Consider the following 14,191-nt stretch of genomic DNA (forward strand, 5'->3'; position numbering starts at 1 on the left):
AAGTGCGAATCCAAGACGCGTACACTCCCTTTCCTTAAGAAACTATTTTCTCCCACCACGGTGATGCACTCGGACTAAGCAAATGTTCCTCCAGGATACAATGAATTCCTAAATTTGTAGTTTTCAACACGCTTGAAAAAATCTCGAATACCTTGGATGTCTTTCGACTTGAAAATCGAATATTTGTATATTGTATTTGCAATATAACAATATCCAAACCACAAATATTTTGATGAAAAATATTTTTTGCTGAAAAAGACGAGGAACCAGTGTGCAGAATTTTCTCACACTCATATTTTCTCAATTGATTGTGTTCGGATGTGTTGGAATGATGATTGATGCAGTATTTATAATGACCAAATGATTTCCGATGATAGGACACGTCTTTATGATGATATCCATTCGTTTAAATCGTCAGAAACAACCAAAACCACGAAGGGATGCCATGAACAAACGTCTCTGTTTGTTTCATACCCGAAGCAACTTCACATCATGGTGCACCGAGTTCCTGGTTCCGTCAGCCTGGTTTTCCTCCCACTTTGGTTCTTTTTGGTTTCTTTAGGTTCTTTTTTGTTCTTTTATGTATCATTTATCATTTTCAACATGGGATCTTCCATTTTTATGGAAATCACCAAAAACTAACGACTCTTACCTCTTCTTACAAGGGCAAGTACTTAAAAGGAGTGGCTAATTGGGGGGAAAATAGTTCGATGGGCACCACAAGAGGCCGTTTTGGGGCACCCCTCGATCGCATGTTTCCTTACTCACGGCGGGTAGAGTTCATTCATGGAGAGTGTAAGTATAGGGAATGTTTATAAAAATTTGTATCTTGTGAAGCTTGGAAAGTTGGTGTTTGGTTGAAGCCTAAAAAGTGGCATTGTGTCAAAGAATGAGATTAAAGAGAATAAGGATGCATGATGAAGTTCTCTCCAATCTCATTATCAAAGAAAATGTGCTAAATTTGAAGGAAATTGCCAGGAACAGCCAAATGACAAATTCTCACTTCGTCTGCGCCTCTGACATGGCATGCCACATTAGCGGCCACATGTTTTTTTAGTTTTAAAAAATAAAAAAACAGAGATAAAATAATATATTCAAAACCTTCTTTTCTTAAATTAAAAAGTATCTCCCACAGCCAGCTTCCTACCTCCTCCCGCTGCCGACAGCCCTCACCTACCAAAGAAAAAATAATTTCAAACCATCGTTCCCATTTCCCAGATCTGAAAATCGAACGAAAGAATCTGAAATCATTTTTTTGCTTCTTCAAGTTTCACGTTGTCTTGGTTCCCACCACCGGATCACCCCTTTACCACCAGCCCCCGCCGCCGCCGCACAGCAGCAGCCTCTGCCGCCAGCACACGCCTTGTCGCCACCGCCGCGCTACGTGAGCTTTCGTGTTCTTATTCACAAATTATGGTGTAAAATTATAGAAAATTCGAAATATTCATACATTTCTTGTAACTCTTTTCCGAGTGGATTCCTTTGCACTGTTTTTTTTTTTGTCCGAATAAAATTGTAGAGATGGAAAGTGGAAATAGATCTCAATAAGAAGGCTTTTATGTTCTTCCCACGTATAAAGATGATTGTCATTTTGTTAAAGACTTATTCTAAAGCATTGAGAATCAACAAGACACTTAATTTGATGTTTGACCAAATTTAACTTTTCATCAAATTGGTGAGTCTGCTCTTTTTTTGAGTTACCACTTACCATCATCTTCAATTGTTCCTAAATTCTGAGTTCTTAGTTTATGGTGGTTTATTTTCTCGGTAAGAAGGATCACCAACTATAGTGTTGTACGAATTGTTTTTGTTTTTGTTTTCTTTTTTTTTTTTTCTTTTTAAACCAGTAAAGAAATATATTGTTTTGTGGACCTTCAAACTGTAGATTGAATCGTTCGAGCCAAAAGTTTTGCATTTCTTGGTTTTTGGTTTATTATTGTAGACTGAATTTTTTTTATTGTCCCCTGATTTTTCTTTATGTTGGCAGGTTATTGATAGTGGAAAACAAGAAAAACATTTGATTGCAACAGTAGGAAATTCAGTGTAATATGGAACTTTCACCAGGTGAAGAACAGTTGACACTATTGTTACCAGAACCAGCAAGGCTAAAAAGCTGCTATTGGTACAAAATTGTGCCCAAGGATGAGTCCATCATCGAAAGTTGTTCCATGCAGATAAATTCGCATTCAGCAACTCCCCCAAAGCTCCACTCATTGTTGTAAAACCCAAAAAATTACGTCCTTCAGCATGGCTGGCAAGCGATGAACCATGCTAAAAAGTCAATTCATTTTAGCAATGCCCATATTATTCGTTTGTAAATTCAGTTGTTTTTTTCTTCATTTTTGGTAAATTGAGTTTGGTTTCTGCATGGCTGTGAAGTGTTGTTTTATTTCAAGTGTCTTTTGAGGGGAATCAAAAGACAAGGATTCTAAATTTTTTCATTTTCCCTCGTTGATATCCCATCAATTTAAAACACTAAAATCAATTCCTCTCCTTGTTTTTCAATTAGTTCCTTCAAAATCCATACTCCATAGTGCCGTGCTTCACCTTATTTCTTCTTTCCAAATCTGTATTCCCAACTTTACGTGAATATTAGGATACCGTTTGGTATCATGGATGAGATGCACGATAGATGAATAAAAACATGATGAGATATGGATAAGCAAGACATAGTTATGAATGATATGTTGTTTTGCATGTTTTTGATTTTGTAGGATTATTGTGTTTATTCTTTTAATTACCATTGTCAATTTCACACAATTTCACTTATATGACGTTCATCATCCACTAATATCATGGGTTGAGAGGTATTTGTCATCAAGCCTACATCTAATCTCATACCGGGCCATGAGATATCATTGAGTTAACAAAAAAATGAGAGAAACATGAAATGAGTAAAAATTTGTGTCTCATCCCACTTTCATATCATATATCAAACGGTACCTAGATATATATCTACATTGTATATATGGGTTGAGGCTTGGGGCTTAAGGCTTGAGGGCAGGCGTTCAAATTGACAAGTATCGGGTTTGGACTGGAAATTTTCTTCTCGTTAACTTTAAATATTTTGCACCTAACTTAAGGTCATTTTCTTCTTTTGCATTAAGATGTTATCGGTTGACGCCGTTGCAACCAAAACTATGCGAAAACCTCTATTTTCCCATCATTTCAATTTATATTACTCGATCAGACGGCATGAAAAAGCATAATTACGAATTTACGAGTCACACAGAACAATTTATCCATTAAAATTCAATTTACTCAAGAACAAATAGATGAAAATAATAATAAATATATCAAAATATGAGTTATAAAACCTTACACTATCATTCTATTCGGAAAAACAACAGTGCAAAGGAATCCACTCGGAAAAGAGTTACAAGAAATGTACGAATATTTCGAATTTTCTATAATTTTACACCATAATTTGTGAATAAGAACACGAAATCTCACGTAGCGCGGTGTTGGCGGCGAAGGTTGCTGCTGTGTAGCGGCGGCGCGGGCTGGTGGGAAACGGGTGACCCGGCGGCGGGAACCAAGACGAAGTGAAACCTGAAGAAGCAGAAGAATGGTTTTAGATTCTTTAGTTCGATTTTCAGATCTGAGAAATGGGAACGAGGATTTGAAATTATTGTCTTTGGTAGGTAGGCCGTGGCAGCGGGAAGAGGCGAGAGGTTTGGAGAAAGTAGGCTGTGGAAGAAGCTTTTGAACGCAAGAAGAAAGTTTTGAATATATTATTTTAAAATATTTGTTTTTTTAATTTTTAAAATTAAAAAAAAAAAACATGTTGTGGCATTCCACATCAGCGATGCGGACGAAGTGGGGATTTTGCGTTGGGCAGATGAAAGAAACTCGTTATGCTGCCCAACAAGTATGCCCAACTCCGTGCCCACCATGTGCAACTCTATATATAATATATATATATATAAATTTGGCATATTTAAAAGTTTGTGTTGGAACATCAAATAATGACCTGAAAGCTCGCCGCACGCCGGACAAAAATATAGAAAAAGACCAAAGCCCACATCACTCGAGAATTTTTTAGGAAGAATAATTTCTATCTTGTAGCACCAAAAAATACTAATAATAATTTATTATTCATAATTAATAAGACGTATCAATATGAGACAAAACAACCTATATTATTCTAACAACACCATCGTTTTAATGTTTGAATAAATATCCCAAAGGGCCAAGAGATCTCGCACTTTCTTACATATATGTTACTGCTCTTCAATACACACTGAACCTGGTTCGTCATGGCTCGATGATAAACAGAGGCTGCAAAGGAAATGGAATACGTTATGAACAAAATAAACAAAGTACAACGGGGCTTTGTTTGGTTATATTTCCTTGTCTTGTTTTTGGTAGGGGTACCAAACCCGTTAATTCGACATGAGTCGACCCGAAAAATATTGGGTTAGAGTTGAATCGGATTGACCCGAAAGCTAACCCGAAAAAATTAATTGAGTTCGGGTTAACCCGGGTTGACCCGAGATGACCCAAAACTTTTTATAATTATTATTTTTATATAAAATTAAGAAAAATTTACTACATTTTTAGGTTTGAAAAAAAATTATTGTATATTGATAAATAGATTTTCCTCGGTTAATGTTTATTTTGAATAATTTTGATTCTTTAAAATAATTTTTTATTTTTTTGCAGTAATTATACTTTAAATTTTCTGCAACTACACTTTCAAATTTAAATTATATAACTTTAGATTTTGTTATTATGTGTGTAAATTAAATATTAATATCATTATAGTGTGTTTTGAATTTTTATTTAATTTTTTTAAAAAAAAAGTTAAAAAATAAAATTGGGTTGGTTCAGGTTAGCAGGGTTCGGGTGGGTCATTTTCGGGTTGATTCTGGTTCAGGTCGAGAAATTTTTAAATAACATTTTCGTCGAACCGAACCCGGCCACCCGAGTTTTTGGAGATTTGCTCTCAACCAGAAAAATTTGCATTAGGAGTCGTAAGGTGGCATAGAGGATACATAATTTGCATTAGGAGTCGTGACAGAAAGCAGGGTGGCATAGAGGATACATACCATGTCCACGCTGACAGGTTTCCCATCTTCTACGAGTATCTCGACTACCGTGCCAGATTGGTCGGCCTGGGAAAAAAGATGCATCGTAAAATGTATTAGATCCTAGTAGCCGTAGAAATAGCTATAACTATCATCTACAAAGTCAAGGAAAAAACTACTTCGCTAAGAATTCTGGAGCTTCTATCTTGGCACATAGAGCTCTCTTATTTCTAGCACCAATATAAAAACAGATAGGTGGAGTTTGGTCTTTCAAATCAAAGTAATGGAAGCATAAACCTGGTACTTTTAAAAGCTTTTTCCAGAATGAAATTTAGATATGAATTTAAAAATAAAAATGATATGTAATGGCGTGATATTGTGTCGTGATTGTATGGAAAATATGAAATAAATTAATTGTTGATGAAAAACATGAGATAAATTTTTTTTCTTTTTTTTTTTGTAAAAACCTGTGTTTTACATGGTTGGTTGAAGCATGCGATAGTGATTTAAATATTTAATTGAAAATTTTGAAAATAATAATGTGAGTTCATGTTTTGAATATTGAATTTTGAGTATGAGGCGGAAAGTAAGACAGCCAAACAGAGCAGCTCACCTCAATCTCATTCATTAGTTTCATGGCCTCAATGATGCATATAACCTGCCCTTTCTGGATCTTATCGCCAACCTATGAAATCAAACTCGGAGTTAGAAATTACAGAACCGCATTACTGAAACTATATGAAGAACAATGATAAGAACAGAAAATAAAATCACAGGGAGTATGAACCTAGGTGGTGTGGACTGAGAAAGTGGTGTGTAAATTTTACCCAGTTACACTCACCACCTAGAAGCAAGCCTACTTAAGAATCCAAGAAGGAAAGATTAAAAATTTTGATGGCTTGAGGGCGAACTAATAAGACAGGGTGCAAGTTCAACACACAGAAGCACACAATTTCAAAGTTCTAAACCTACTTTTCTATCATTTCATTTATTAAATTGCAGAGACGACTGCAGCGCGCTATAATAAATTTTGCACTTTGCAACTCATCTGGAATGAAAAGTTGATAAGAAATTTAACTGGTAGAAGGATCGGATAAATTCTTTGGAACTAAAGAAAAATGATATTTGCCAATAAAGGCACCATTCTATCATACAAAAACACAATTCAAAGCATGCACAGTTTTTCAGGAAAATCATAAGAAAATGCATTAACCTTCACAAAAACTGGTGCACCAGGAGCAGGAGAACGATAAAAGTTTCCAGCCATTGGACATTTGAATGGAGGATGTGTTGATTTTGGTTTTGTTGGTGCGGGTGGCGGAGTTGGCTTTGCAGCTGGAGTTGATGAAGCAAGAGCTGGAACATTTGCATTAGGCATCGGTGGTGGAAGCATAGCCTGATGAGGAGGTGATGTGTAAAAAACTGGAGCTGCGACTGATGGCTGTGGCAATGCTTCCTTTTTTTTGATAAGGAGTTCACAATCCATCTGCTTAAGCTGCAACTCCATGATATCTCTTGAATCTACAAGCCTGGAAGCATCAGATGAATAAAAGTCATTTATCAGGACTCAATCAGTAAGTGTTGTGATGTTTATGCAATGTCCGTCACATACTCAACAAGATCTGCCACTTGGTTCATAAACGCTGAAATGGATGATGCGTCTGGAACTTCAAGTTGCCTTTCAGATTCTTTGGGTAAAACTAACTCGAGTGCCGGAATAGAATTCGATGGTTTCTCAACAGCAACCTAGATAAGGTATGGTAATCTTATCTCAAATTCGAGACAGATCAAGATAAATAATTTTGAACCAAAACCAAAAGATAAAAAGGCAATAGTAAATCAAATAGTAGCATATAAGTGTCATCTTACCTCATTGAGCTGCGCGTAGACTTTAAAGATTGCAGACTGGTTATGGCTACGCCCTTGCTGGAACAAATGTATCCTCAAGTTATGGCTTTGCAGAAAACAATAATCAGAGGATTCAGAACCAAAATACAACCGTTTTCCTTTGATTTCTTCGTCAAAGTCAACCATAAAGGAAATTCTTTATCAACACACATAAAGGAAATTCTTTATCAAACACATACAAATGTTTAACTAGCACGAACCAAAAATGATAAGCAAAATTCAGTATTGCAATTTTTTTTTCTTTCACTTTATATAGCATGTGATCTAATTGCCATACAAAGCCATATACGGTATACCTGAGGTTCATGATTCGTTTATGCTAGAGAAAGTAACAAAGTTAATGAAACTAAACACAGATACAGCGCAACAAGGCATCCAGACGAACAAATTTACGTAACAAGCCACAGATGTGAAGAAAGAGCCACTCACACCACACGAAAAGCAACAGAAACTAATAATAAACCCTTCCAGCACAAAAATGACCTCGACGACATGCAAAGTTTACCAGAAAGCTAACAGTGGAAGTATGGTATGGGTGGATAAAAGGCGGCAGATAAATCCACAACAAATTCAGCACATAAAAACATGAAACATCGATTCGAAAAGAGATAAAAAAAAATCAGCACAATCAAGCAAAATCTGAGGTCCAGGCATCAATTCAATCTATCACAAACAAAGCGTGCTACAAAGATGTAGATTGAGTCCAACGACAGTAAAAGCAGCACTCCCAATAATAACATGAACCTGGAATGGAGCGATCACTGATCTGGAATCGGATCGAGAGAACGACGCGGTACAATGTCGGCTGCCAGCGGTCCTGGAATGCGATGAAGCAGCTAACAGAGGCAAGATCTTCGGGCACGGAGCTCTAAAAGAAGCCATTGACGATCAAATCAGCGGGAATTTCGATCGAAAAAGGGTGAAAATCCAGAGAATAATGGCAATGTTTTTGTAGAGAGAAATGGGCGATAAATTTGAAGAGAAATCAGCAGGAACAAACAAAGACGAAGCAGGGGAGGCGATACAAACAAGGCCCAACAGAAACGACAGCGTTTGAAAAAGCTTGCCTCAGTCTCTCCGTTTCCCTCCACGTTGTTTATTTTTGGGAAGGATGACTCTTCTGTTATGTGTAACGGATCTATCACATGAGATGCACGTGTCCATCATTTTTGCCTAATTTAAATTGGGTTTTTTTATTTGGGGGCACGGTTCCCCATGTTTTATTTTTTAAAAACATTTTGTTAATTATATAATTTATAAAAAAATATTATATTATATATTATTTTTGTTATCAAAATTTTAAGTATTTTTTTTCTAAAAACTTTCATTTTTTGTTTTGATTTTTGACTTGATAATTGTAAGGACTCGATATTAATATATTAATTAATTTGTGTGTTAAAAATATGTATTTATAAATATCGGTTTATAGACGATATTAAAATGAATATGTTATTTATAGAGCACACAGGAGTTGAAATAACTCGAACCGGGTCAAGTTTGAACCCCGAATGAATAAAATAAGACACACATTAAAGTAATACATATCTATATATACATATATAATATATATATCATAATATCTTTCTCTCTCCACCGTCTCTCTCTTCCTCCGTATCGTTTCTTCTGTTTCTTTGTTTTTCAAATTTCTTCATTTCTTCAAATGTCCGTATCTCCTTCGTTTTTGGCTGGATTTCAAAAGTAAATATAGTTCCGGAATCCTCGCGACGAGAGCTATCTTTCGGTACCCATATTTCATATTTTTATTGAAATTTCCGAAAACCCGTCGCACCAGCCGCCGTCGTTCGCCGCCGCCGATCGTCGCCGGAGTTTAGGGGTAGGTTGTGTTAGTTGTTTAACCCTTTAATTCCAAGCTTTGAGGTATAATTTTGAATTTAGGGTTTCGAATTTTGGGTATTTCGATTCAATTGACATCCGATAATTGATATTTGATTTATTATTGTTTGTAGGTATTATATCGAAGTCGATTGAAGGTATTCGATATTTTTCAGAATTTATTTGGGATTTATTTCGAATTTTCATATTTTTTATATTGGGGATTTTCGAATTTAAGTGTTGATTGTTCATTAATTGAGTGTTTAGATGCTCTAGAAAATATAAATGCGAATTTTCGAAATTTGTAGGAATTTTCGGAAAATTCAGATTGTTCTACTTGGGGTATTTTGACTTTTAGAGTCGTATATTCGATATTTGGTCATTGATAGGATGTTTTAATATTAAATATGAATTTTAGGATTTATGAGCAATTTTTCTGGAATTACAGATTCTGAAAATTTGGGATTGGAATATCCGAGAAATACTTGAGATATTTTTGTGGTAATTAAGTGTCGGTTGAGGTACGTATGAGCTGTTTATATTACGACGCCTATAATGGCATGTAATGATATTAAGTATTTTTTAATGAGTGATAATGTGTTTTATGTGCTTACGTGGATTATATGATTTCATTCACTCATTTACAAGTTTACATAGCACGTTAAGCCTTGACTCCTTTGATTGCTATTGATATTGATCTCTTGAGATGTATTGAGTCATATGGAGCGAGTGACATTGTTTTAGTGCACTTCTGAGATAGCATGAGGCACGGACAGGTAGCTCCTGTTGCCCTCCGATGCTACGTACGACACTCCTGATGACAGCATGAGGCTGGACGGGTCTCTCCTGTCACCCTCCGATGCTACGTGTATGGATTAGCAGTGATGATTCGAGGTCTGCTGCGTTCCTGGCACGAGTGGCCACTGAGTTTATTGTGATACGATTATTTAGACTCCTTTTGGTATCCCTTATTTCATTGATACCTGTCACGCATTACATTGCATTTCATTGCATTGTACTTGATTTTATTCATGTCAGTTATATTTGTCGTAATTTTTATAGTTCGTCGTACTGGGGTCCGACCCCTGTTTTCTTTTTATGCTGTGGTTGTTTGTGATTCTATAGCAGGTTATCCAGGGGGATTTGACGCATCTGGTGGAGCGTCATCTAGTGGTACCCAGTGAGGCGAGCGTGGAGTCGAGTTCCCAGATATATGTATATATATCAGTTTAGCGAGTTTTATATTTGCCGGGGTGATGCCCTGTGTATCTGTATAAATAGTTTTGGACCTTGTTTTGAATTGTTATTTGTGTGATCGAGCCTTGCCGGCTCTGCATGTGTTTAGTCCTGGCCAGTGCGGCTATAGGTTTGTAAATTGGAGTTGTGACTCTATTTTCGAGTATATATTGCTGGTTGTGTTGTACAGGTTTTTGGGATGTCCTATTTACGAATAGGTCATGCCGAAATTTCTGTAGGCCCAAACGCAAATTTTTAACTCGTTTTCGCTGTTTACATTAATTAATCCTGGTTGTTTGATCATTAAATATTAAATCAGGACATGGGCCCTTTCATTTGGTATCAGAGCGTATACTGGGATATGCTCGAACTAGAGTCTAGGACACTCGAGTTTAGACACTACCAAAATGGTTGTGTATGTGTGTGACTACTTGTTCTTACGTGACTTACTTGTGGTGTTTATTTTTGAACGTATTTGTTAGAACCAGTAGTTCTTGGCTTTAGAACTTAGTTTATGAATTCTATTAGAACTCTGAGTTTCTATCATAGTTTTCTGTTTGTTAAGTTATTTTTGCCTGTATTTAAATCCTTGTGTCTTGTAGAATGGCACCAGGAGGAAGAGGTAGAAAAGGGAAGGAAGTTGTAGAAGAGTCTGCAGCGGAAAATGTTAGAAATCTTGATGATATTGTCAGGGAAAGACGTGGTCGACCAGCTGTTTAGCCTCCGAAAGATGTGGAATTAGAGATGGAACAACAACCACGGGTGAATCCTGACAAGGGAAAAGCTGTTCAGACTGAGGCTGATCCAGTAGCCCAATTGACTGAGAAAATGGGAGGAATACGATTAATAATTTCTCAATTTCAGGAGTTGCATCCGCAAAAGTTCTTTGGCAATGAAGGAAGTGAGAAAGCTGCTAGTTGGTTGAAAAGTCTCAACAATATGTTTAATGGACTAGAATATCCTGATGACATTCGACTGAAGTTAGTTTCTTTTCAGCTGAAAGACCGAGCGCAACTGTGGTGGGAAACGACAGCAGAAACACTTTCTGATTCTGGTGAAAAGATCACATGGGAAGTATTTTGTAAGCAGTTTGCACAAGAATATGCACCACCATCTTATTATTCTGCTAAAGAAGATGAATTTAATCTGTTGGTGCAAGGCAATAAATCTTTTGCTGAATATGCTTCTCAATTTTATGCTCTTTTGCCTTATGTCCCACATGTTGCAAAGAATGATCGGTCAAAGCTTTCACATTTTCTGAAGGGGCTTACACGAAATATCCACACACTGGTGACTACTGGAACTCCATCGACTTATATGAAAGCAGTAGAAAAGGAAAAGAAGATTGAAGCGAGTCTACTCAGGGGTGAACCACAATCAATCCCAGCATCTGTTCCTCAAGGAGCTGGAAGCAGTTCACAGACACCAATGGGTTTACCTTCATATCAGCCTATTCAATCTTCTCAGCAAGCGAAAAGGCCTTGGTTTAAAGCTAAGGGGAAACCATTTAAAAAGAAACAGCAGTCTAGTTCATCGAGTTCCAGTGGTAGTCGTGCAGAAAGTTCAGTTGGATCGTCTGGTAGGGTATACTGTGACAGATGTGGTGGTAAGCATTTGAGTGCACATTGTACAGGATTTCCAGGAACTTGTTATACTTGTGGGCAGGCTGGACATTCGTCTCGAGTATGTCCAAATGCTGGAAGACAGCAATTTCAGCCACAACAGTTTGGCCAGTTTCCTGGACGACCATCATTCAGACCATATGCTCCTGTACCACAGTTTGCTCCTACACAGCCTTATATTCCAGTACAGTCCACTCAGCAGCCTAGGTATCCATCTTCTCAGAGTCAGCAGCGTTTTCCAGGTCCACAGCAGGCTCAAGTCCATGCTATGACTCAGGATCAGGCACAAGATGCACCTGGGGGAGTTATTGCAGGTATTTGTTATATTTTTTAGTATCCTGCACGTATCTTGATAGACACAGGAGCATCTCATTCATTTTTATCTGTTAAATTTGCTGATGAGCATGAGATTGCTTTTACTCCGTTATTGGATACTGTGTTTGTTGCTACTCCTGCTGGTGTTTTCTTGATGTCTAATGAGATAGTTTTGAATTGTGTGATTAGATTTGAGGATAAGATAATGATAACCAATCTAATCAAACTAGCTATGTCTGATTTTGACTGTATCTTGGGTATGGATACACTGATGAATTATAGAGCTACTGTTGATTGTTTTCATGGCATTGTGAGATTTAGACCGTATTATGGCAATAAGTGGAATTTTTATGGTAGTGATTCACAATCTCGCATTCCATTAGTATCGGCAATGGAAATGTTTAGATTATTGTCGATAGGAAATGAAGGATTTATGATTTATGCTCTAGATGCGACGAAGGAAGAGAAATTGAAAGTTTCAGATATTCCTGTCGTTAAGGATTTTTCTGATGTATTTCCTGATGAGATTCCGGGTTTTCCGCCTCAAAGGGAAATAGATCTTAGCATTGAATTAATGCCAGGGACAAGTCCTATTTTTCGAGCCCCATATCGATTAGCTCCAGCAGAATTGAAAGAACTCAAGACGCAATTGCAAGATTTGCTGGAAAAAGGTTATATTAGACCAAGTGTATCACCTTGGGGTGCTCCAGTCTTGTTTGTGAAGAAGAAAGACGGAACGATGAGAATGTGCATCGATTATCGGCAATTGAATCAGGCTACTGTGAAGAATAAGTATCATTTGCCACGAATTGATGACTTGTTTGATCAGTTGCAGGGTACATCTGTATATTCTAAAATTGATCTTCGTTCCGGATATCATCAACTTCGAGTTCGAGAGGAAGATGTTTCCAAGACAGCATTTCGAACGCGTTACGGACATTATGAATTCTTAGTTGTGCCTTTCGGGTTGACTAATGCTCCAGCGGTTTTTATGGATTTAATGTGACACCCGGGGCTGAAGAGGCAGGGAGTGATCGCCGGTACCAAGAGGTTGCACGGACAATGAGCGGCTCCTGGTAGGCTTCTAGGCGGAGGGAGACATGAATGAACCGATCCCGTGCCGGAATGAGAGGGGATTCTGAGACTGTGTAGGTATGGGACTACATAGTTGAGGAGGGATTAAAAGATTTCATATGTACTGCTCATATCAAGAAGGTGCATCTTCTTTTCGGGAGCTCATCACATAAGAATTCTAAAGTTAAGCGTGCTTGACTTGGGGCAATTATAGGATGGGTGACCCCCTGGGAAGTTTCTCAGGGTGCGTGTGAGTGAGGACATAAGCACGCTGAAAAGAACCGTCTTGATACAGTGGGACGTTACAAATGGTATCAAAGCCGACCTCTCTTAGTACGGTATGGTTCGGGGACGAACCAAGCGGAAGCTGGTGGGCATGTGACGCCCGGGGCTGAAGAGGCAGGGAGTGATCGCCGGTGCCAAGAGGTTGCACGGACAATGAGCGGCTCCTGGTAGGCTTCTAGGCGGAGGGAGACATGAATGAACCGATCCCGTGCCGGAATGAGAGGGGATTCTGAGACTGTGTAGGTATGAGACTACATAGTTGAGGAGGGATTAAAAGATTTCATATGTACTGCTCATATCAAGAAGGTGCATCTTCTTTTCGGGAGCTCATCACATAAGAACTCTAAAGTTAAGCGTGCTTGACTTGGGGCAATTATAGGATGGGTGACCCCCTGGGAAGTTTCTCAGGGTGCGTGTGAGTGAGGACATAAGCACGCTGAAAAGAACCGTCTTGATACAGTGGGACGTTACATTTAATGAATCGTGTGTTTCGGGAGTTTATAGATCGATTTGTTATCGTTTTCATTGATGACATTTTTATTTATTCTAAGTCAAGGAAGGAGCATAAAGAACATTTAACATTAGTTCTTCAGACACTCAGAACATCACAATTATATGCTAAGTTTTCGAAGTGTGAATTTTGGCTGGACAGAGTATTATTTCTAGGACATGTGATATCAGCACAAGGGGTATCTGTCGATCCTAGTAAAATTGAAGCTGTTCTTAATTGGTCTCGACCAACCAATGTCTCTGAGATTCGTAGCTTTTTGGGTTTGGCTGGATATTATAGGCGTTTCATCAAGGGATTTTCTAAAATAGCTAGGCCTATGACTATATTGACGCAAAAAGATCGATGTTTTGTGTGGACTGAGGAATGTGAAGCTAGTT

The 14,191-nt window shown here is 37.8% G+C and overlaps 1 protein-coding gene and 1 long non-coding RNA gene across 2 annotated transcripts; one reads left to right on the top strand and one right to left on the bottom strand.

The window, feature by feature from the left end:
* Positions 1 to 1,134: 1,134 nt before the first annotated feature.
* Positions 1,135 to 2,481, top strand: LOC140884740 (uncharacterized). Its single transcript, XR_012150708.1, has 2 exons — positions 1,135 to 1,384; positions 1,988 to 2,481. It is a non-coding gene; the product is annotated as an uncharacterized lncRNA (long non-coding RNA).
* Positions 2,482 to 4,122: 1,641 nt separating this feature from the next.
* On the bottom strand, positions 4,123 to 7,986 carry LOC140883477 (biotin carboxyl carrier protein of acetyl-CoA carboxylase, chloroplastic-like). Its single transcript, XM_073289961.1, has 7 exons — positions 7,683 to 7,986; positions 6,900 to 6,956; positions 6,643 to 6,776; positions 6,244 to 6,559; positions 5,644 to 5,715; positions 5,052 to 5,117; positions 4,123 to 4,281 (listed from the first exon to the last, which is right to left on the bottom strand). The coding sequence occupies exons 1-7, from the start codon at positions 7,818 to 7,820 to the stop codon at positions 4,258 to 4,260; spliced, it is 807 nt and encodes a 268-aa protein (XP_073146062.1). The 5' UTR covers positions 7,821 to 7,986; the 3' UTR covers positions 4,123 to 4,257.
* Between the last annotated feature and the right edge of the window lie 6,205 nt (positions 7,987 to 14,191).

Source organism: Henckelia pumila, chromosome 2, assembly GCF_033568475.1.
Source record: "Henckelia pumila isolate YLH828 chromosome 2, ASM3356847v2, whole genome shotgun sequence".
Classification (NCBI taxonomy): domain Eukaryota; kingdom Viridiplantae; phylum Streptophyta; class Magnoliopsida; order Lamiales; family Gesneriaceae; genus Henckelia; species Henckelia pumila.

Bases quoted from the DNA above. Each gene is read 5' to 3' on its own strand.
- LOC140883477 (XM_073289961.1), bottom strand. From the start codon at position 7,820: ATGGCTTCTTTTAGAGCTCCGTGCCCGAAGATCTTGCCTCTGTTAGCT. The intron at 6,777-6,899 runs GTAAGATGACAC...TACCTTATCTAG, and splicing joins TCTACGCGCAGCTCAATGAG to GTTGCTGTTGAGAAACCATC. The intron at 4,282-5,051 runs GTATGTATCCTC...TTTCCTTTGCAG, and splicing joins AACCTGTCAGCGTGGACATG to CCTCTGTTTATCATCGAGCC.